Below are 22,430 nucleotides of genomic sequence, written 5' to 3' on the forward strand. Positions count from 1 at the left end.
CTGGAAACTCCTAGAAAGCAGACAGGCTGGGTAGCTTCCAGCTGAGTGGGTAGTCCTACCTTAGTCCCAGTGAAGGTTGTTCCTCAGTGCTCCTCCAGGTAGGACAGAAAGCATTACTATAGCAGAGCTTCCTGAACCGTGAACCACAGACCATTCTCGCTGGTTGATTCAGAACTCTTCGATTAGTCACCAGCCTATGCTGCCTGCCACACCTGATGCTGGGAGCCAGCAGCACTAAGTTACAAAAATAAAAGAGGTCTCCTGTGCAGATGCCAAGCAGGTGCATGCAAGGAAGTAAGTTCTTTGGCCTTCTTTCCCCATTGAGCCCCAAGCCATTCAGAGTCTGCAGTCTGTTGGCCATTTAATTTCTCAACAAGGGAAGATTAGTTCAAGGTGTCTGCAAGCCTAAACTCCATGGTGATGTCTCCAGTGAGGGGGTGAAACTCCACAGCATAGCTGACTGACTGAGGGCCATCCAGACGCACTCTCGGATCCAGTGTGGCGCTGAGGAAGTACACAGCTTGCTTGCAGTGGGGGTTCCAGCAGCAGTCCCCCTGCAGGATGAATAGCAGAAGGATGGGAAGGGTCCCGGGCACGCAAGCTACCTTTCCAGCCCATGTAACTAACGGTGGGAAGTAACCTGGACCACCTGGGAGTTATGTGACCTGAAGGGCACAGAACAGGGATATTCAAAGCACAAGGGGGTGTACGTGGCTCTAGGGCAGGCACATACTCTGGGTCTGGTGCCCACAGTACTACCTTGTCTTCCAAAGGGTTCATGAGGCCGGTGCTGACTGTGCTGTCTGCAGTCAGGTGATATTCCATCCACAGGACAGCCCCATGGCTCTTGCCAGGTCTGGAGAGTATAGAGTCAAACAGTCACACAGATACGGGTGAGTTCAACCAACACATCTTTCTGCTTTCCTGAAACCTCTACCACTCCCATCCCTCCCAGTCAGGAGTTTATGTACTCCTCACCCATGTAGGTAAAGCCTAGACAGAAAAGGTTGAGCCAGAGCTCTTTAACTCCATACTCCTCACAGCCTGAGCACAGAAACCTCTGAGCACAGCTGCTCCCAGGGACTGACAATGAAGATTCCCTAGGGCAGTGGCATCTACCCTGCCCTTGCTGCTTGTCCCTGGTGTAAAAAGAGCTCTGGACCTATGGCTCCCTTACGTAGGTAGGAGGCAACACGCTACTGTGAAGGGAGCTAGAGCTGGGTGGGGTCTCACACACCTTGCAGCAAGCGGCCCTCACCAATCCTGACCTGCTATAACTTCCAAGAGAATTCAGGAAAATGGGCCAGTGGGTAACCATAGTAACCAAACTCATGTTTGTGTGCAGATTGATATAAGGAGCCGCAGGTAGGGAGGTAAGCAAGGCCCACTCCAGTTGTCCTTCACCAGCACATATCCAGAGGCTGTGGGACCCTCCATAATGCAAAAGATGGGCGGGATGAAAGGACACATCCTGAGCCAAGAGTAAGAGTCTCCAGGCTGTTTGTCCGTCACAACTGTGTGGTCGGCAAGCCCTCGACTGTCTTCACTCATTTCCGTTTCCACTCACCTTCTCAGTTCCATGGAGCCCGCAGCATGCACAGGCTGCTGGGGGACAGGCTGCTGGAAATCAAAGGTCAGAATCTGCTGAGGCTCAGAGAGGCTTCGGCAGGGGTACTCCCACAATGGGTGGGGCTCTGCCTCCCTGCTCTCTCGAAAATCCAGGGAATGCTAGAGAAGAAGAGAACAGCTCATAGAGAGGAACTGCAGCCAGCCAGGGTCACCCTCATTTCTGTGGCCCAGTCTTCCTGTGAAACTGCAGTCATAGGGAGCAGCATGTTGTCACTAACACTGGGCACCAGCTTCTCCCTTCCCTGTCCACCCATTAGAAGGCCACTTCACTTCCCCAAGCCCCAGCACCCTTTAACAGGGATGACAATGTCTACTCTTGACCTATTCTGAGGACCAAATGTCTTTGTTGGGGAAGAAAAAATAAAAATAAAAAGGTAGGCATTCTACCTCTCACTGATACTGCCCACTGAAGGGCTACAGCAGGCCCAAGCACGGCCACACAGGCCCCAACACGGCAAACAGGGCTCTGGCAGGCCTTGCCCTTCCCCTAGTCCCTCTGCCTTGCTAAACCATTAGATTACATTCCTAAAGCGAGCCACCAAGGCCACTCACTGCCTCCTCCTGGGGCTGACCACCAAGGTTCAGCTATCAAAGCATTTTCGTCCAACAGTCAAAAGTCCCCCCTTAGGCTATCCCCATTAACATGCCCAATCAAAATTAACCAACTCATCCGAACATGGGGGTTTCCCTTTTCCCCTTTATAAACTGCCTTTGCCTATGGGTCACATTTTTTTCCTCTCAATCCAGAGGCAGCTCTGTCCCTCCAGGGCAAATATCCCTTCCTCCTCTCCCTTGTCCCTTCCCGATCTTCCCCCTCTATCCCCTGTCCTACGTTGTCTCTCTCATATTCCCTGCCCTTTGTCCCTCTAGGACAAATAAATCTCCTTTGTGCTGAGAACTTGGTCTTGGTGATTCCGGTCTTCACGGGCTACCATGATACCACTCTGACAGGGGGCTGAGAAGCAAGGGAAATGGACACGTAAATAAGCAAGTCCAGTGCCTGGGACAAGCACTAGTACCTATGTGAGAATAGGCTGTGTGGGCAGAAGCAGGAGAGGGAAGCTGCCTAGAGGTGACTCTAGGCAGAAAACTGGAGCCCAGAGGGCTGGAGGTGGGACACAGACAAGAGTCAAGCAGGAAGAGAAGCAGCGGCCACACGGGACGTCAAGAGGTTGCGTGCAGGAGGATGGAGCCCTACAGGATGTGCATTTCCTTGGACACCACGTAGAGGAAGGCTGAGGTGGAAGAGGTAGGAAGCCACAGACCAGAGTGTTTCTGATGAGGTTGGCAGCAGAAACCTGAACTGGAGACTCCCTGGGAAGCTGAGAGGAGGCACTACAGAGAAAGCACAAGTGGAAGGGAGGGTGTCGGGTCTGGGGAGTGGAAGGGAGGGTGTCGGGTCTGGGGAGTGGAAGGGAGGGTGTCGGGTCTGGGGAGTGGCAGGGCTGAGTGCTGGGGAAGCAGGAAACTCACAAGGCCTGATGACACCCAGAGACAGGTCTCTATACAGCTCTGCCTGTCTCAGAACTCACTCTGTAGACCAGGCTGGCCTTGAACTCACAGAGATCCTCCTGCCTCTGCCTCCAGTGTGCTAGGATTAAAGGCAGGGGCCACCATGCCCTGCAGCTATCTTCTTCGAGATTTATTTTGAATAGTTTAAATTGTATGGTGTTGGGGGTAGGTGCCCACAGAGGCCAGAGATGTCAGATTCCTCTGGAGCTAGAGTTACAGGTAATTGTGAACCACCCTATGTGGGTGCTAGAAATTGAATTAGGGTCCTCTGAAAGAGGCAGCTCTCCACTCAGGAGAAATGGGCCCATTAGCCAGGCAGTAGACTGGAAATACAGGGTCAGGAATAAGGGCTGAAAGAGACCAGACATGACACCTCAGAGGATGGCAGAGTGAGAGAGGCCAACAATGGGTCTGATGAGTGGCCAGATGTAGCAGGAGGACCCAGAGGAGTGTCTCAACACAAAATGTCTGGGAGCATCAATAGTCAGTGGTCTACTGTAGGGAAAGCAAGATACAAATGGAAAATACCTATGGGGCTAACTTTAAAAATGTAAAAAAGCAACCTACATTGACACAGAAAAATGTAATCTAGAAGATAAGCAAAAAGGAGCAAGGTCTCCATCTAACACAAACTATGAGTTCCACTCTCTTTTCTGTGTGCATATGAATTTTCAAGCATAAAAATGGGTCCATGTTTCTGCCCTCATCCTATGAACTCAGCCTGTGACTTTTCAACTCAATCCCTTTTTGACCACAGTCGCTGTCATGAAATGTTTCCAGGGGACATAGGCCCTGCAGGTCACCCACTCTGGTTGAACATTCAGGGAACTGGTGGCATCTGTTACATAAAACCACCTTGCAGAAACCTCCTTATAGCTTCCTCTAGCACTCTTCTCTGGAGCACGGTGCCCCGGTGAAAACGGCTGCCACAGAAAGGGATCAGTCAGTCCCTCGGGAAAGGCTGTCCCAACAGAAAACAAGCTTCTGGGCACTAGCAGGGTAGATCTAGTCCACAGTCCAGTGACATTCAAGTCTGAACTGACTCTTCCAGTCCAGACATTAGAGCACGGAGCTATGAATGGGGCTGGTACCATGCAATGGTATTCAGGTTAATGCTCACAGTGGGCCAAACAAAATGGCAGCACTGGCCTCACCATCCAAAACAGAAGCTCTTTCTCTCTATACTATACATCAGGTCCCTGCCAGAGGTTTATGGCTTTCATGAGCTGTTGGTTGGAACAGGACTCAGAGCTGTACTCCTGCCTATCTGTGTTTTTAGTGACACTGGAGATTGAACGCCCAAGACTACACAGACGCTAGGCGTGTATTCCATCACTAAGCTATATTCTTAGTCCCCCACATCCTCTATCACATGGACTTTGGTTTTGAGATTTTTTTAATATTTATTTTATGTGTATGGGTGTTTTGTCTACATGTATGTCTGTTTAGCATTTGCATGCCTGGTGCTCAGGGAGGCTGGAAGAGAACATCACACCCCCTGGAGCTGGAGTTACAGATGACTGTGAGCCTCCATGTGGTAGCTGCGAATTGAACATCAGTCCTCTGGAAGAGCAGCCAGTGCTCCTAGCCTGTGAGCCATCTCTCCAGCCCTTTGAGGGTTGTTTTGTTTTGTTTTGCTTTTTAATTTTTTTTAAATTTTGAGGCAGTCTTGTTAAGTACCCTGGGCTGTTGAACTTTTAATCCTCTCATCTCAGCTCCAAGTAGTATTACAAGCAGCAGGTCTAGTCAGTCCTGCTTACCTTAATCATATCATCCATGATATGCACATCAAAGCCTTCGCAGTCACCACAAGGGCTTCGGATCCGCCACAGATCCTATGAAGGAAGAACAGTCCCATGTTACAGCTAGGCCACAAAAAATGGCTACATGAATACAGGTCAGGAGGGATCCTGGTCGAGGTGACACAAAACCTTAATCCCCGTGCTTGGGAGGCAAAGGCAGGTGGATCTCTGTGAACTGAGGCTACACGGTGAGTTCCAGGCCAGCACTGACTCAAAACAAACACAGAGATCACAAGCATAGCTTGCTGTTCCTGTACCCCACAGACACACACACCCAGCCCCAGGAAAAAGTGACAAAGACACTGAAGAGCCAGAATGGTTTGTGTAACAGATTGGTATAAGACTGTGTAAAGTGACATGACACAAAGTTCCCAACCATGAGGCTGAGGTTTCTGTAAGTAGCCTTCTGGGGCCTGTGAATACTGCATAAAAGGACAGGAGAAGGCCCCAGAGCACTGTCTGACCAGTCCATCTTCTACCCCCTGCCCCTTGGGCCTGGGAATAAGCATCCTTTTCTATAGCCACTCTCTAGTCATGAGAGCCACAACCCATACTGCAATTCCATCAGGTAAATAACACAGAAAAAAATGCCCAGAAATTAAGTGATGAAGCCATGAGGCTACCAACAAACAGAGAGCCATCCTCGTAAAAGGAATATCAAATGTGATTCACTCTTCAAGTTCAAAGCACTTCAAAATCCTTTCAATAAAAAATGCTTTTTCCAAAATGACTTGGTGATTGTGGTTCTGCTTCGATGAGAGAATTAAAATGAAGCTTTTCTATTTCTTCGTGCACAAAAAAGAGCAGTCCCCATCTCAGAATGCTCTAACAAACGCAGCCTCCATTCTCTACAAGAGCACGGCTAGCTGCACAGCATGCCTCCTGAAACGCTTAATTTATGTTTTTAATTATTCTGATAAGCCACAATTGTAAAATGACAACACACAGTCATTTCCATTTCACATGTCAAAGTACTGCTTTTTAAAAAACGCAGCCTTCCTCTAGTCCACCCTGCAGCCACTGATGCAGAAAAGAAAGGCCCATCACCAGGACCCAACAGGCTGTTCCACCGACACTCAAGGACTCTGAAGAACACAGCTTCCCCACCCTCCCGTTGATCTGGTGTCTTGCCAAGTCCTGGATGGCCTACCCTGAACTCCACGATCATGGCATGCAGTGAGGCAGCCTGGGGCATCACCACAGCTCCAGGTTCCAGGTGCTGGTCCACGGAGGTACGGACGTACCAGAAATATAGGTTGTGCCATGGCAGTAGGCTGGTGGTGAAGAAGGGTTCACCCAGGAGGAGGGAGACCTGGCAACCAGAACAGGAAGAAGCCAGGTATCAGGAGTGAAGCTAACAAGTGAAGGGAAGTTCAGCAATTTCACAGGAGCATGTAACAGGCCATTCACTCACTCACTCACTTTCATTCATTCATCGATCACTCATTCATTCATCACTCAGTCAACAGAAGAACATGCCCCTGAAGACACAAAGGATGAAGAACACCACAAACAAGGGAGAGGATGGTCTTCGTGTGAAAGAAGCAGGGAATAGGTGCATGCAGGGGCTTCAGAAAGGTCTTCCAAAATGGATCTTCCAACCCCAAAATCAAGTTGTTTCACCCCAGCGATCAGGACCAGATGACCATGTCACCTTCACTGCACTAAACCAATGTGGACACTGGCAGCCTACATTTCAGTCCACATTTGTGGACTAAGCAAAGAGCTGTGTGACTAGAAGTCAGACAGATAGATGGACAGAGGCTAAGTGAGGGTGGAAGTGAGAGCAAGGCCTTCTTGTCAGGAGAGGATGAGGAGGCCAGACCAGCCAGAATCTAAATGGCCAAATAGCTAAGCAGGTCCACTTGCCCTGAAGGCAAGAGGGGCGCCTAAACGCTTTAATCAGGGACTCAAAAGATAGAAGATGTACGTGTGTTTGCAGAGATCCTTCTGAGGACCACGAAGCATGCAGGCAACCCTGCAAGTGGAAGTGGTGGCTAGAGGTATTCGAAGGGGAGCCACAGCATTCAGGCTGATATGCAGGTTGGGGACACTGGGGCACAGTCTGAGGAGACTCTCGAGGGCCTCAGTAGATGGGAACCAGAGGACATGCAATAGGTACAATGAAAGCGAGACCAGGGTTGGCCCTGAAATTGCCCTGCCCTTCACTCCTCCCCCAGCATCAAGAACATCACACAGATGCCTTCTCTTACCGTTTCATCATTTCTACCCAAAGGAACCTGGACTCTGGCCACAACACCACAGAAATGCCTTATAAGTTTAACTATGTTCTAAACCTGCATTAAGAATGATAGAGGAGGGGCTGGAGAGATGGCTCAGCGGTTAGATACACTTGACTGTTCTTCCAGAAGTCCTGTGTTCAATTCCCAGCAACCACCGGATGGCTCACAACCATCTGTAATGGGATTAGTTTCCTTTTTCTGGTGTGCAGGAAGACAGAGGACCCATATATATAAAATACATGAGTAAATAAATTTAAAAAATAAGAGAATGAGAAAGGAAGAGAAAAGAGGAAGAAAACGTAACTGGTACCTGAACGTTCAAAGTAGCACTATTCAAAATAGCCAAGAAATACCGATAGCACAAATGTCCATCAACTGGTAAATGAAAAAATAAAATGTGGTATATCCATAGAATGGAGTATTGTTCAACAATAAAAAGAGATGAAGCACTGACTTAGGTTACAAAATGGATGGTCCTTGAAAATATTACGGTAAATGAAAGAAGTCAGTTACAAAGGACCATATAGTGTATAATTTCATTTACATGATTTGCCCAGAATAGGCAACCCACACAGACAGAAAGTAAACTAGTGGTGGTCTAGGGCCTGGGAGCACATGAGTGTGACCACCAACAAAAAGAATGTCTTTTAGGGTAATAAAAATGCCCTGAAGTTGACCTGGTGATGGTTGCCTACTTTACACTCAACCATGTACTTTAAACGAGTGCTTTGTACAATGAATTACATCTCAAGCTGTCATTTTATAAAAGGCATGAGGGAAAATAGGCAAGAGATTTGAACAGGTATTCAGATAAGACTTATAACTAGCTCATGAGTACATGAAAAGATGTTCAATATCATTAGCAGTCATGAAAATACCAATGAAAACTACAATGATATGCCAGTGCGTTCCCACTAAAATGGCTACACTGAAAAGGAGAGAAAGCACAAAACGAACCTCACACACTGGAGAGGAACAACCCAGCACCTATGGACAACAGTTCAATGCTTTCTGAAGAAGTTAAAGGCAGCTAGTCAAGGCCGCACATGCTTTGAATTCCAGCACTCAGGAGGCAGAGGTAGGCAGATCTCTGTGAGATCAAGGTCAACCTAGTCTACATAACAACCCTTTCTCAAAACAAACAAAAGCCTGCAGGGAGCTGGTGCTTAGTAACCCCAGGGTTCCTGGTGAGCAGCTCTGAGGGGGTAAAAAGATCTGAGCAGGAAGAATTCTTCAAAGACTTTACTGAAGGGGAAGAGGAGAGGCAGTCCACCAAGTTCCTTAACCTCAACAAACCATTCTGCTCTCATCTGAGAGGCACAGGAGCCCAGTACTATGCTCACTGGGCCTTTATTCAAACACTCACCCACCCTCAGAGTAGTGAGGTCTCTCCTGGCCAAGTTGCATGAATGATATCACATAGCATTTAGCCAAGGTGACAAGAAGGAGCTTAGGTTACCTTAGTGCTACTCTGTCCACACTCACACAGCCCCAGTGCACAACAAAGTCCCATTCCTTACCTTCTTACCCTCCAGGTCTGCAGATGTCAGCAACTCAGGCCGTTTCTTGATGATACTAATTTTATCTTCCAAGTGGTTAGCCTTGAAGATCTTCAAAAGAAAGAATATAACTGTTTATACTCACATATTGTTTCAGACCAGGGAAAAACAACCACTGAGCAGAAGGTATAGCTCCATAGCAGAGTGCTTGCCTGGTGTGCTTGAGGCCTGGGTTCAATCCGTGGCATCATAAAAAGTTAAAAACTAACACCTCTCAAAGTTACCTCCTCTGCTGAGTTCTCTGGCCAAATGGCTCTAGGACACCACTTTCTCTGCTTGTGAAAACATCTCTTTGAGCACTCCTATAGACCTCGAAAGAGGCCATGAAGAAATAATCTCTATCAGGCAGGACCTATTACACAGGTCTTGCAGTTTGGGTGGAGCAGGTTACTCCCAGGAACAAATCACTCAGTTCTGTTTACACAGAGATGCTAGTTTCTTAGTCTTGCATGAAATGAGAAAAAGCTAAATTTCTTCAACTACAAAAACCAAAACCAGAGTGCTAACACTTGCTTCTGATTGGATGTCAGAAGCCTGGCAAGGTGGTGCACAACTTTAATCCCAGCACTTGGGAGGTAGAGGCAGGCAGATCTCTATGAGCTTGAGGGCCAGCCAAGTGAGTTACAGGCCAGCCAAGGCTACACAGTGAGTCTCTGTCTCAAAAACAAACAAACAAACAAACAAACAAACAAACAAACAAACAAAAACTCTACTAATTGATGTCTGCCCCAAAGCCAAAAGGCCTGCTTTCCAGGTAGGAGCTACAGTCATGAAGCAGGGCATTTCTACTAGCTCCTGGTTGTGATGCTGCTGTAAAGTCACCTCCCAACCTCAAGAAGGCAGGCCCAACAGTCCCTCATGAATTCAGTAACAACTGTCACTTACCCTTTTCATCAGTCTATAGGAAGCTACCGAACTCTCAACTGTAAACACCTGAAGAGAACACAGGAGATGGACTTAAAGAAGGTAGACACTCCAAATGGAAACCTGTCAAGAGGACTGAAACAATGCCTGGCCTTACTACCTCCCTGGGGCAGCAACTGTACTGGGTATTCAGTATATAGGGGGCCAACTCAGAACCTATGCTGCAGCTACCTGGCAGTGGTAGCCATGACTGGGTTCCTGACCATGAATGGAAACAGTAAAGTTCCTCTGCCCCCAAACCAAGGCCATTCCACCAACAAAAGCTACATCAACAAAATGTTTTGATCATAGAAACTCATGCCTGGACCACACCATGCCAACTTTTTTTTTTTTTTTTAAAGTGAAAAACAACAAAATAGAAAAGAAAAATAAATTTTAAAATTAAAGGAGAAGAACGACCCTTACAGAGACAACAGAGAAGCATGACCCAGTACCTGCTCTGCCCCCAGGTGATGGGCCAGCACAGAGAGCAGACTGCCATCACTGACACACAGACAGATGGTGCCTGGCATCAGCACCTGTGGAAAAGAGCAGGATCAGCACAGGTTACCTTTGTCCAGGAGCTTCCTCCTGACAAGCTCACAGACATGCTGCCTTTCCCCTAGTTTCACTCACAACTTCATTCTCCTTTTTTAAAAAAGTTTGGGCTGGAGAGATGGCTCAGAGGTTAAGAGCACTGACTTCTCTTCCAGAGGTCCTGAGTTCAATTCCTAGCAACCATACGGTGGCTCACATTCACCCATAATGACATCTGGTGCCCTCTTCTAGCCTGCAAGGACACATGCAGGCAGAATACTGTATACATAATAAATAATCTTTTTTTTTTTTTTTTTTTTAAGTATGTGTATAGGTGTTTTGTATCCTGTGGGGTTTGTAACCCACTGAGGCCAGAAGGGGGCATCAGATATTTTAGAACTGGAGTCACAGACTGTGAGTACTAGGAATCAAACCCAGGTCCTAGGGAAGAGCAAAAAGTACCCTTAACCAGTAAGCCATCTCTCTCTAGACCCGACAAATCTCTGAATACACCAGTTCTCATCCTATCTTCCTTCCTGCCCCCACACTGCCACATATGACTTCTCAGCACACACACTAAGCAGCTATGGCCCTCACTCACCCTTCCCACCAGAACCCACTGCTAGGAAAGACCCCCCACCACCACCCTTCCAGAAGGCCCAGCTAAAGACAGACATGCTCCACTAGCAGGAAGGTACCTTCTAATCTACTGTGGCAAATGTCATCCCCATCTGGCCCATGTGCCCTTCAAGTGGCTCCCCAAAGGTAGGATGCCTTTATGGGTCACAGATCTATTGGAGAGGAACTTATGGCAGCTTGGGGTCTTCTTCCCCCACAAATTGCATGCATGTGCAGATATATTTCTATACACAACTCCAATGGGTCCAGAAGACTCCTTCTAAACCCCATCTGGGGATTTCAGGCTGAACCCCAGGTCAGAGAGTTCCACAGTCAGATTTACAACAGGTGAAAACAGGAGAGGTGTAGCTTACGGTGTGATCACCCACATCAATTGCTGGTGATTACAGAGGTAAAGGTATCCAGCAGAACAAGTTTGGGTTGGGAAAAGGCTCTCAGGGGAGCTCTTACGGGAACAGTGAACACCCAGGGAACCTCTCACAGAGCAGAGAACAAGGAGAGTCCAAGACAGGTTCTCAGGCTCTCCAGTGTCTGCTCCAGGTGGAGCCAGTTGGAGCTATTGACAAGGAAAGACAAACCAGTAAGAGAAACCACAAGCAGAGCAGTGAGACCTAAACACAAAGACAGGGCACTTACAGTCTGCAGGGCTTGGACATACTGGTCAGTTCTGTCCTGATCGTTGATCTCTCCAAACCGAGGCCGGTTCCAGAGCAAGTGAGCCTGACAATCACACACAGGGCGCACTTGGTAGACTTTCTCATTCTCATCAGTGCTGATCAAGGAAGTGAAAAGCCAAACATAAGTGATAAATATCCCACACTGGAAACTAGAGAGCATGAGGGCATGGCACAGGGGACTAGAATACCAGAACTGAGCCTGGGCCCTGAAAGATACATGCATAGATCTCTAGAAGAGTTTAGATGACTCTGGACACCAGCACATTACAGAGCCCTGTGATTCCACACTTTTCATATATTTGTTTTGAATAGAACTTACCAATCCATAACAGTTTCTAATTATACACAAACACATTGATATATCCTGCTACAAACTTCCACTTTTTAAATTATTATTATTATTAGGTTTTTTTGCATGTGTGTGGAAAAAATGTAGACATTAGAGGACAGCTTTGTGGAAGAGGTTCTCTCTCCTTCCACTATGTGGATTCTGGGACTGAACACAGGTCATCAGGCTTGACTAAAAGCACCTTTACCCATAGAGACATCTTACTGGCCCTTGCTCTTATTTTATTCTGTTCTGATATAAATCTACCCATTCAAATCTCTACAAGGGCTGTCCAATGGAGAATTTACATCAGTGCAGTCTCTGAAGGCTGGTCCTCCACCTCAACAACAAAAAGGCATACCTGGTCCTCTGAAGGCTGTACCACACACAGTAGTCATCATGGTGGGCTACCAGGCATCGGGGTGAGCCCTGAACAATGGGCTCCTCCTGCGGCAAGAAGTATACACACTGCATCCAGTGGTCCCGCCACTGAAATGAGGATTAGAGAATCAGTTTTCACTAAGCTATGACAACAACACTTCCCATCGAAAGGCCCAAAACCAAATATTAGTTGCATAGACACATGGCATAGCAAGTGCCTATAATGGCCATAAGATAAAGAAAACAATTCTAATCAGAGAAGCCATGTCCCAAAAAGCTTTCTGGAACCCTGCTGACTTTAGAAGACATCGTTGGGGCAACAGTCTTCTGAGGTAGCTTTAGAAGAAGGGACAAGTGCAAACTCTGCTCTCTCCTCACAGAGAAGTGCCATCATAGTTAGAGTTACTACTGCTGAGATTGAAACACTATGACCAAGAACAACTGGGTGCCGGGTGTGGTGGCTCATGTATTTAACCCCAGCACTCAGGAGGCAAAGGCAGGTGTAGTTCTGAGTCTGAGGCCAGACTGGTCTACAAAGAGAGTTCTAGGAGAGTCAGGGCTACACAGAGAAGCCCTGTCTTGAGAAACAAAACAAAATAAAAAAACAACTTGGGGAGGAAAGGGTTTATTTGTCTTACACTTCCACATTGCTGTTCACCACTGAAGGAAGTCAGGACAGGAACCTGGAGGCAGGAGCTGATGCAGAGGCCATGAAAGAGTGTTGCTTACTGGCTTGCTCATCATGACTTGCTCAGCCTGCTTTTTTTTATAGAACCCAGGACCACCAGCCCAGGGATGGAACCATGAACAATGGCTGGGCCCTCCCCCATCAGTCCCTAATTAAGAAAATGCCCTATAGCTGGATCTTATGGGGGGGGAGCATTTTCTCAATTGAGGCTCCCTCTTTTCAGACAACTCTAGCCTGTGTCAAGTTGACATAAAACTAGTCAGCACAAGTGCCAATGCTCTTTCCTTCACCTGTTGGACTATAAACCATCTTTCATTGGAAGGAAAAATGCTCTGGCTCACAACCAAGGCTGACCTAGTAGTCTGGGGGAAATTCTCCTCTATGAGCCTCTTGGGACATATTCCAAGGCTTTACTATAAATACGGAATTTCTTTTGTCTTTAAGTGGCTTCAAAACACAAAAAGGCCAAATAGAATACATAATATCTAACTGGATCCTAGACTAGGAAAACAAAAGTTATCAAAGACATTTGGAGACAATTAAGGAAATTTTATTTTGAAACATGTTAGATGTTATGAAATAGTATACTGTTAATTTTCTTAGTTATGATGATATTTTGCTTATGAAGAAACTGTTTTATTCTTTTTTTTTTTCAAGATTTATTTATTATGTATATAGCATGTATGACTGCAGGCCAGAAGAGGGCACCAGATCTCATTACAGGTGGTTGTGAGTCACCATGTGGTTGCTGGGAATTGAACTCAGGACCTCTAGGAAGAGCAGCCAGTGCTCTTAACCTCTGAGCCATCTCTCCAGCCCCCCTGTTTTATTCTTATAAATATCAAAGAGTCAAGAGTCAGGTGTTTGTAGCTTACTATCAAATGATTAAGCAGAAACTGTGTGTGCAGTGAGAGAGGAAACAAAGATACATACAGCAAGTGTGGAAAATATTAACCATTAGTAAATTGAAGTAAAAGTGTCCATTTTCACCTTGTGATTCTACAGTTTTTCAAAACAAAAGTTGAGAAAATTGGAGCCAGGGAAGATGGCTTAATCAGTCAGGTGACTGCTGCATGGCATGAGGTCCTGAGTTTGAATGTCCAGCACCCATGTAAAAAGGTGAAAAGCTGAGTGTCTATAACTTGAGGGAGGGGGCAGACACAGATGTATCCCTGAGTGGCCGAGCCAAATCAATGAGTTTCAGGCTCAGAGAGAGACCTTGTCTAAAACATAAAGATGGATGGTGACCTCTGGCCTCCATATATACATGCACAGGCCCACCTACAGGCACATATGCATATATGAATACTAACAAATACATATACTACATACACCAAACTCATACACATACCACATTATATCACACACACCCAAAAGTTTAGCAGAGAAAGGTTGTTTGGCTTACTCTTTTGAATTAAATGGAGTTTTTCTGTTGTTGTTGGGTTTTGTTTGTTTGTTTGTTTGTTTTTTTAAGAACTAGAATATTCTAAAGTGTGAAACATGATTTACAGTGATTCTGACTGGGGATTAAAAACCCAGAGCATTATACATGTTAGGCAACTACTCTATCACTGAGCTCACTTGAGCACAAGGTAATCTTTAATAAATTGTGATTAAAGCTTACTAAAAATCCTACATATAAGGAAAAGAAAAGATAAAGAAGCTATATTCACATAAATATGTGTATAAAAGATTTATAGTAACAAAAACCCAAAACCAACACAAATGTCCAGCTCAGAAATAGGTTAAATATTTATGAAGAGTACTCAAAGACATGAAAAATGACAAAGACTATGATACAGCATAAAAATACAACAAACCAAAAAAAAAAACAAAAACAAAAACAAAACAGGTTAAGCATTAGTAAAAACTCATATTTGAAAAGAGACACAAGAAAGGTAGTTATTTTGGGTGGTAGGGCCCAATGTAAATTTTATACACTTTTATTTTACCAAAGGAAGTACATTTTTTCCCCCTGAGGCAGGGTCTCACTATATAGCCCTGGCTAGCCTGGAACTTGTTATGTAAACTAGGCAGATCTAGAACTCACAAAAAGATCCACCTGCCTCTATCTCCTAAGTACTGGGATTAAAGTCCTATGCCACCACACCTGGCTGGCACATTATTCTTATAACCTTTATGTATTTTTTTTAGAAAATAAGGTGATAGTATTTGAAAAAATTAAGAAGAATAATTATTCTAAAAAGTTGGTGCCTGAGTTAAATGTGTAGCATATACCTGTAATCCCAGCACTGAGGAAGCTGAGGTAGGAGGATCATGAGTTTGAGGCCAGCCTGGGTTACCTTCTGAGTTTGGGCCAGCTTGCTCTATAGCAAGATCTTCTTTCAAAAAAAAAAAAAATCTGGCTCAACTCTGATGGGGCGACCACCTGTTTATTGCAATTTCCAGAAACCAAAGAAACTAGGTTTTGTCAGACTCCAATAGCATATATGCAAATGAAGACAAGGCTTGTTCCACTTGCCTGGGACATAACTCATCCACTTGATCCTGAATTTAGCATAAAGGCAGGTACCTAAGATGTCTATTCAAATATAAAGGTTAAAAAGTAAAAGTCCGGGCTGGAGAGATGGCTCAGTGGTTATAGAGCACTGGCTGCTCTTTCAGAGGTCCTGAGTTCAATTCCCAGCAACCACGTGGTGGCTCTCAACCATCTGTAATGGGATCTGATTCCCTCTTCTGGTATGGATGAAGACAAAGCATTCATATACATAAAACAAACAAATAAATAAATATTTTTTTAAAAAAGTTAAAGTCGCCGGGCGGTGGTGGCACACGCCTTTAATTCCAGCACTCGGGAGGCAGAGCCAGGCGGATCTCTGTGAGTTCGAGGCCAACTTGGGCTACCAAGTGAGTCCCAGGAAAGGCACAAAGCTACACAGAGAAACCCTGTCTCGAAAAAAAAAAAAAAAAAGTTAAAGTCCAAAAGCCACATATATAGTAACAAAGGATAAAACAGGTTACGTTTTCCCTATTATTCCTTCCTATACTGGAGGAATTTGAGTGCTCCAGGGTGCTTCCCTAACATCTGCCCCTCCCATGAACCCTATACAAGGAGGTTTCTGAGTTCTGATGCTAAAGAGCTAGAGACAGTACCTCTGTCTCAAAGTGAAGCAGGCTAAATGGGATCAAAGTGGTTTTGTGAGTTCATCAGGGAGATTCCTTCAGCTTTCAAATTCCTAATACTATAAAAGTTATCAGGGGTTTAGAAAGGACATATGATCCACTGTGAGAAGATCTAGGATTCACACCTACCCTTCCACTTCCTGGACACAAGACCCTGCGTCTGGGCATTGGTACAGTTACCTGGTACATCTATGTGTAGACTCAAGGAGAAAATATACACTGTAGCGCTCTGAAGACATGCAACTAAAATGTATTAATATTTAATTTTTGAAATCTCACAAACACAGCCTATGAGGACCAAGACTGCAGAAGGAAGCCGGTATGTACTGACTGACCCACACATGCCATGGGTCAAACACTTAGAAAGAAGAGGTAGACTGAGGAGCTCATAGATCTGGCTAGTAACAGCAGCCCCACAGCAGCGAGAGCCTTTGGCCTAGGCAGTAAATCAGGAACCAGAGCATGGGAGCTACTACATATATATTTTTCCTTGAGTCAACATTATATTCAAGAAGAAAACATACCAGATAGCTAAGTCAAATGGTGCAGGTCTGTATTCCCAGCTACTAAAGAGGCTGAGGCGAGGCAGAAAGATCTAATGTTCAAGGCCAACCTGGTCAATTTAGTATGATCCTGTCTCAAAAAGTAAAATGAAGAAGCCAGCCACAATGATATATAATCTGTAATCCCAGAACCAGAAGGTGGAAGCAGGAGGATCAGAGTTCAAGGTTAGCCTTGGCTACATAGGTAGTCTGAGGCCAGCATGGACTATATGAGACAGTCTCAAGCAAACAAACAAAAGCAAAAGGAGGCCTGGCAACTGCAGATGGTGACACATGCTTCTAATAGCAGGAATGAGAGACTGAGACATGAGGATTACCTTGAGTTCACAGTAAGACCCTGACTAAAAATGAAGGAGTACTTAAGGCACTTAGGTATATCTGTAATGCAGTGGTAGTATGCCTGCCTGGAACATGTGAGGCCAAATGTCTAATCCAGTGGTTCTCAACCTGGGGGTTGAACAACCCTTTCACGGGGGTCACCTAAGACCATCTGCATAGCAGATATTTACATTATAATTCATAACAGTAGCAAAATTAGTTATGAAATAGCAATGAAAATAATTTTATGGTTGATGTCACCAGAACTGTATTAAGGGGTCCCAGTTTTAGGAAGTTTGAGAACCACTGGTCTAATCCTCATAATCCAAGAAAAATTAATACAATACATCAACACTGACTACTCTGCATAGAGCTACCTTGTTTACTGAAAGACACAGGATGACTTGAGTCCTTACAGGTGGTCTTTCTGTTGTTCTTTTTTATTAAATTAAAGATATGATTATCCTACATGTGAGTCACTTTGCATGTGTGCCTTAAGCCAGGGCTCCAGCATCTATCACTTTCTACCAGGTTGGGCTGAGCTATGCGGTGTTCCATGAATGTTCTGACAGTTAATACTCAAGCTTGACCAACAGTGTGTCACCAAACTTTCTGAATTTTATTTACTTACAGGTAAAGACAGTATTTCATTGAAGTTCATTTACGTTGTTTTCTTTTATTTCATAGCAGTTTAAAGGTAAAAACTTATCATATGCTGAATAATAATCTGGACTTCCTCTGCCCCTTTTCCCTGAGCTGGAGAAGGTGGATTTTGAACCAAAGGAAGTGAGGTTGTAGTAGTTCTCCATTCCAAGTTGACCTGAGCCCCCTGGATCACTTATGGCAGAAGGTGGTGAGGGGAGGGACTATGCCAGGACAAAGGAGAAAAGGAGAACTAATTCACTAAGACTTCTGTTGTTCACTATGGCCACTGGTGTCAACCATGAACTCATCCGCAGAGAGATCTACTATTCACTGGCAGGTTGTGATTTTTGTTTTTTGAGACAGGGTTTCTCAATATAACAGCCCTAACTGTCCTGGGATTTATTTTGTGGACCAGGTTGGCCTTGAACTCACAGAGATCATCCTGCCTCAGCCTCCGAGTGCTGGGATTAAAGGCGTGCACCACCACCGCCTGGAGTGCTTTCTAATTTTTATTTTTTATTATTATTTTTCTGTGTAGTGTTGGTGATATAGTATAGGGATTCATGCATGCTAGGAAAGTGCTCTATCACTGAGTTACATCTCTAGTCCCTTGTGCTTGTGTGTATGCATGTGTGTTTTCCCAAAAGAAAACTGCTTCTTTGCCTTTGACTGATATAGTGATCTGGGGTAAAAAGAAACAAAAGTAGAAGTTTCCTGACTTACATGAAATGTGCTCAGCTCCTGTCTCTTACCTGAAGCTCTTGTGGGTCTGTCTGTGCCCAAAAGGGTGCCATGGTACATCTGATCTTCCCCTCAGGGTCCATTTCAATGTCCCACCAGGACAGAACCACCTGTGCTTGGCCAGATGCCAGGGGTACAAACTGCCTGCTATGACAGGCTGCCGAGCTACTGACTTGCTTGCTGAAGTCCACGCTGTGGAAGAATATTCAGGAACTGAGGCATAATTTAACTCACACACTCCACTGTTAAACTTCTACAGAGACCTGACCAACAATGGTACTGATGTGGAGAGGATTCAGGTAGGTTTCCATTCCATAAAAGAAGAAATCTGATCAAATGTCTCAAAAAACTGCCACCCAGGGAGGTTCCCCAGTACCTGAACATTGGCAGCACATCACTGAGGATGGTGAAGTCAGCAGATGACACCTGGTTCAGCTGAATGTCATAGACTGAAGGTGCACCAGGACACTTCTCCAATTCTGAGGGAGGGACAATGACCTGCTCTCCGAGACTAGTCTGAACACGGACAGGAAAAAGCTTGTTCCAGGACCACATCCTTCTGGACTCCACCAGCTGGGCATAGACGGTTGCTCTGTGAGGCACTGCTTCACAGTGTTCCTAAGATTATATCAAAACAAACAACAACAATAACAGTGAGTCAGGCACCTCATCTACAGGGACTCACACTCACCAAAGGCTTTAGTATTTGTTGCAGAATATTTGTTTACACTGTAAAGCTGTGTCTTTGCCAAGGTGCCTTCTGATTGGTTTAGTAAAGAGGTGAATGGCCAATAGCCAGGTACAAAGAGGTTGGGGACTTCCAGGGACAGAGAGGACTCTAGGAAGAAGAAAGGCAGAGCTGCCAGCCAGCTGGGAGGAAAGAGAATGGGCAGTACAGAGAAATGAGATATCAAGCCATGCTACTGAATGTAGATTAAAAAATATGGGTTAATTTAAGTTATAAGAGCTAGTTAGGAACAAGCCTAAGCTATAGGCCAAGCTTTCATAATTGATGTCTCCATGTCATTATTTGGGAGCTGGCTGGCAGGATAGAAAATGACTTGCGGGCTGGAGAGATGGCTCAAGAGGTTAAGAACACTGGCTGTTCTTCCAGAGGTCCTGAGTTCAATTCCCAGCACCCACATGGTGGCTCACAACCATCTGTAATGAGATCTGGCTCCCTCTTCTGGCCTGCAGGCATACATGCAGGCAGAACACTGTATACATAATAAATAAATAAATCTTTAAAAAAAAAAAAAAGAAAAAAGAAAATGACTTGCTACAAATATTTGGCTGATTTAGTAACTTCAACACCTTCCACATGTAAGAAGAGTGAACTGTTCCCTGCCCTGTGTCTTAAGAAAGTACATCATGGCTAAAATGACCATTATTTTTAAAGACAATGTCTTGTTATATAGTCTAGGCTAACCTTAGAGTCTTCTTGCCTCGGCCTTGAGTGCTAAGATGATTTAAGCTGAGTTCCTAGTTACCTAGAATTATTAAATATTTCAAAAAAAACCTTATTGACATGAACTACCACATAGACCTAGAAGAGTCTTCCTGACAAGTAGCCACTTTAGCCTCAGAATGACCCTTCAGGAAAACCCCTGCCTAGCACACCAGGACAAAATCCCAATGTACAGTTGCCCATCCTCATCTGACTGGCCTGCTGGGTTTATCCAGCACTGCTGATCATTCTCCCTACCTGTAGGAGGTACAAAAGTCTTTTTACCCACAGATCACACACAGGGGCCTCTCCTCAATGGAGGAGATAAAATAACTGTTTTCCTGCTCAGAAGGCTGAGAGTGGATATTGTTAATGACCTGGTGATCTTTCTGTTATTTGTGGGGGCAGACTGTACTCCCCCTTTTGCTCTAGAGGCAGACCTCACCAGAATGCTTGTCCCAGACTCTCCCTCCCTCCTTTATCTTTAATAGAACCCATCCTTAGGGGAGATGTCACATGTATTTTATAGCCTGCTGACCTTTATGTTATCATTAGAGACCACATTAGATTTTAGCTATAGAACCTATCCTCATGGTCACATGTACTTTGCAAACAAGTTTCTATGTAGTCACAACTTAAGCTTTATTGTGCACCTGGAATTGGAATAATTGTTACCTGGAAACTTGGAATGGGAATGATTACTGGAAAAAAAAAAATTTTCCCAAACTGTCATGTTTTAAATATGCTGACAATGAACCACCTGGCATTAGACTCTTTGAATAATGGGAAGACATCATGATTAGAAGGATATGACATCATAATTGCAAGGATATAGCATCATTAATGTAAATATATGACATCATAATTAAAAGACTATGATATCATTTTAGATAGGATATGATATCAATGTAAATATATGACATCATTATTTGAAAATTATATTAAATTGTCATATGATATCATCAGTGTAAATATATAACATTATAATTGGAAAGTTATTACACTATAAATAGAAAATGCATGATATTATAATGTGAAGAATGGGGGCTGGAGAGATGGCTCAGAGGTTAAGAGCACTAGCTGTCCTTCCAAAGGTTCTGAGTTCAATTCCCAGCAACCACAGGGTGGCTCACAACCATCTGTAATGAGATCTGGTTCCCTCTTCTGGCCTGCAAGGATACATGCAGGCAGAACACTGTATACATAATAAATAAATAAGCCTTAAAAAAATAAAAAAATAATGTGAAGAATGTCACATCATGCTTGGAAGGATATAACATCATCAATGTGAACATATGACACCATAGTCAGAAGGGTATGGGACTATAAGTAGAAGGTATGACATCATAATTGGAAGAATATGACATCTTCGATGTAAATATGACATCATACTTGGAAGGGTATGATACCATGATATCATAATGGCATATAATGATTATAATATCATCATTATAAATATATGACAGCATAATTGGAAGGCTATGATACCATTATTGTCAGGATATGACATCATCAATGTAAATATATAATTGGAAAGGTATAACACCACAAATATGACATGACACCGTAATTGGATGACTATGACATCATAACAGGAAGATATGACAGCATAAGCGTAAATTTATGATATCACAATTCAGAGTATGCATAATAAATGGGATGGCGCCGGGCGGTGGTGGCACACGCCTTTAATCCCAGCACTCGGGAGGCAGAAGCAGGCGGATCTCTGTGAGTTCGAGGCCAGCCTGGTCTACAGCGCGAGATCCAGGAAAGGCACAAAGCTACACAGAGAAACCCTGTCTCGAAAAACCAAAAATAAATAAATAAATAAATGGGATGGCATGACATCATGGTTGGAATTATGACATCATAATTGGGGAGCGTATACATCATCAGTGTCAATATATGGCATCACAACTGGAAGGTTATGACACCATAAATGGACTGGCATGACATTACAATTGGAAAACTATGACATCATTAATGTTGGGACACGACATCATCAATGTAAATAGATATCGTAATTGGAAGGGTATGACATCAATGTAAATATGACATCATAATTAGAGGTATGACACAAAAAAATGTTGTTATATACACCTATGTATATATATATAAGAATATACACCCTTAACTAAAGAAATACAACCTTCCTGGTTAGCTGTCCTTCTTTCATTTCATCCTTTCTCCATTGGTTCTTCTTCCCAACCTACCTGCCTCCCTACACACTTCCCATCCTTTATCTTTTATTATTCCTTCTGCCTCTTTTGTTTCATCTTTCTCTTTCTCCCTCCCTTCCTTCTTCTTTCTTTCCTTCCTCTCTTCTTTGTACTTGTCAGACAATGTTTCTGCAAAAGAACCTCATCCCTATCACTAATACAAAGTGTTGTGAGCACTGTAGTATAATATACAGACTGGGCATCACATATAGCTAGTGGATGTGTAGCATCAAGTGGCAGAATCTGAGTCTTTCCTCATGGCGAAAATGACCAGAAGCAGAGACTACCATGCAGGGACAGAATGCTGCTTAAAACCAGTCAAACAGGAAGATTTTCATGTGTCCAGGTTTTACTCCCTTTGTGCCTTATGTTACAAACCCACATCCTGTAACAGCTGACTTTTTTTTAATATGGTGGCACTTCATTCCACTTTGGTCATGATCCCCTGGAGAACT

General features: G+C 44.4%; 1 protein-coding gene across 3 annotated transcripts in view; it reads right to left on the bottom strand.

Annotated features, from left to right (window-relative positions):
• Positions 1–344: 344 nt before the first annotated feature.
• The window catches only part of Prmt7 (protein arginine methyltransferase 7), a 59,759-nt gene continuing 37,673 nt past the window's right edge, over positions 345–22,430 (bottom strand). For all 3 annotated transcript variants that reach the window (XM_052727669.1, XM_052727670.1, XM_052727668.1), the window contains exons 7-18: positions 18,686–18,927; positions 18,321–18,501; positions 12,191–12,318; positions 11,461–11,596; positions 10,104–10,187; positions 9,631–9,678; positions 8,707–8,796; positions 6,094–6,255; positions 4,902–4,976; positions 1,568–1,728; positions 760–856; positions 345–554 (exon numbers count right to left, since the gene is read on the bottom strand). In XM_052727669.1, the coding sequence (XP_052583629.1) occupies positions 384–554; positions 760–856; positions 1,568–1,728; positions 4,902–4,976; positions 6,094–6,255; positions 8,707–8,796; positions 9,631–9,678; positions 10,104–10,187; positions 11,461–11,596; positions 12,191–12,318; positions 18,321–18,501; positions 18,686–18,927 (1,575 nt within the window). In that variant the 3' untranslated portion in view covers positions 345–383. The remainder of the gene's footprint in view (positions 555–759; positions 857–1,567; positions 1,729–4,901; positions 4,977–6,093; positions 6,256–8,706; positions 8,797–9,630; positions 9,679–10,103; positions 10,188–11,460; positions 11,597–12,190; positions 12,319–18,320; positions 18,502–18,685; positions 18,928–22,430) is intronic.

The sequence above is a fragment of the Peromyscus californicus genome, unplaced genomic scaffold, assembly GCF_007827085.1.
Source record: "Peromyscus californicus insignis strain IS unplaced genomic scaffold, ASM782708v3 Scaffold_8__1_contigs__length_139910024, whole genome shotgun sequence".
Taxonomy (NCBI): Eukaryota; Metazoa; Chordata; class Mammalia; order Rodentia; family Cricetidae; genus Peromyscus; species Peromyscus californicus.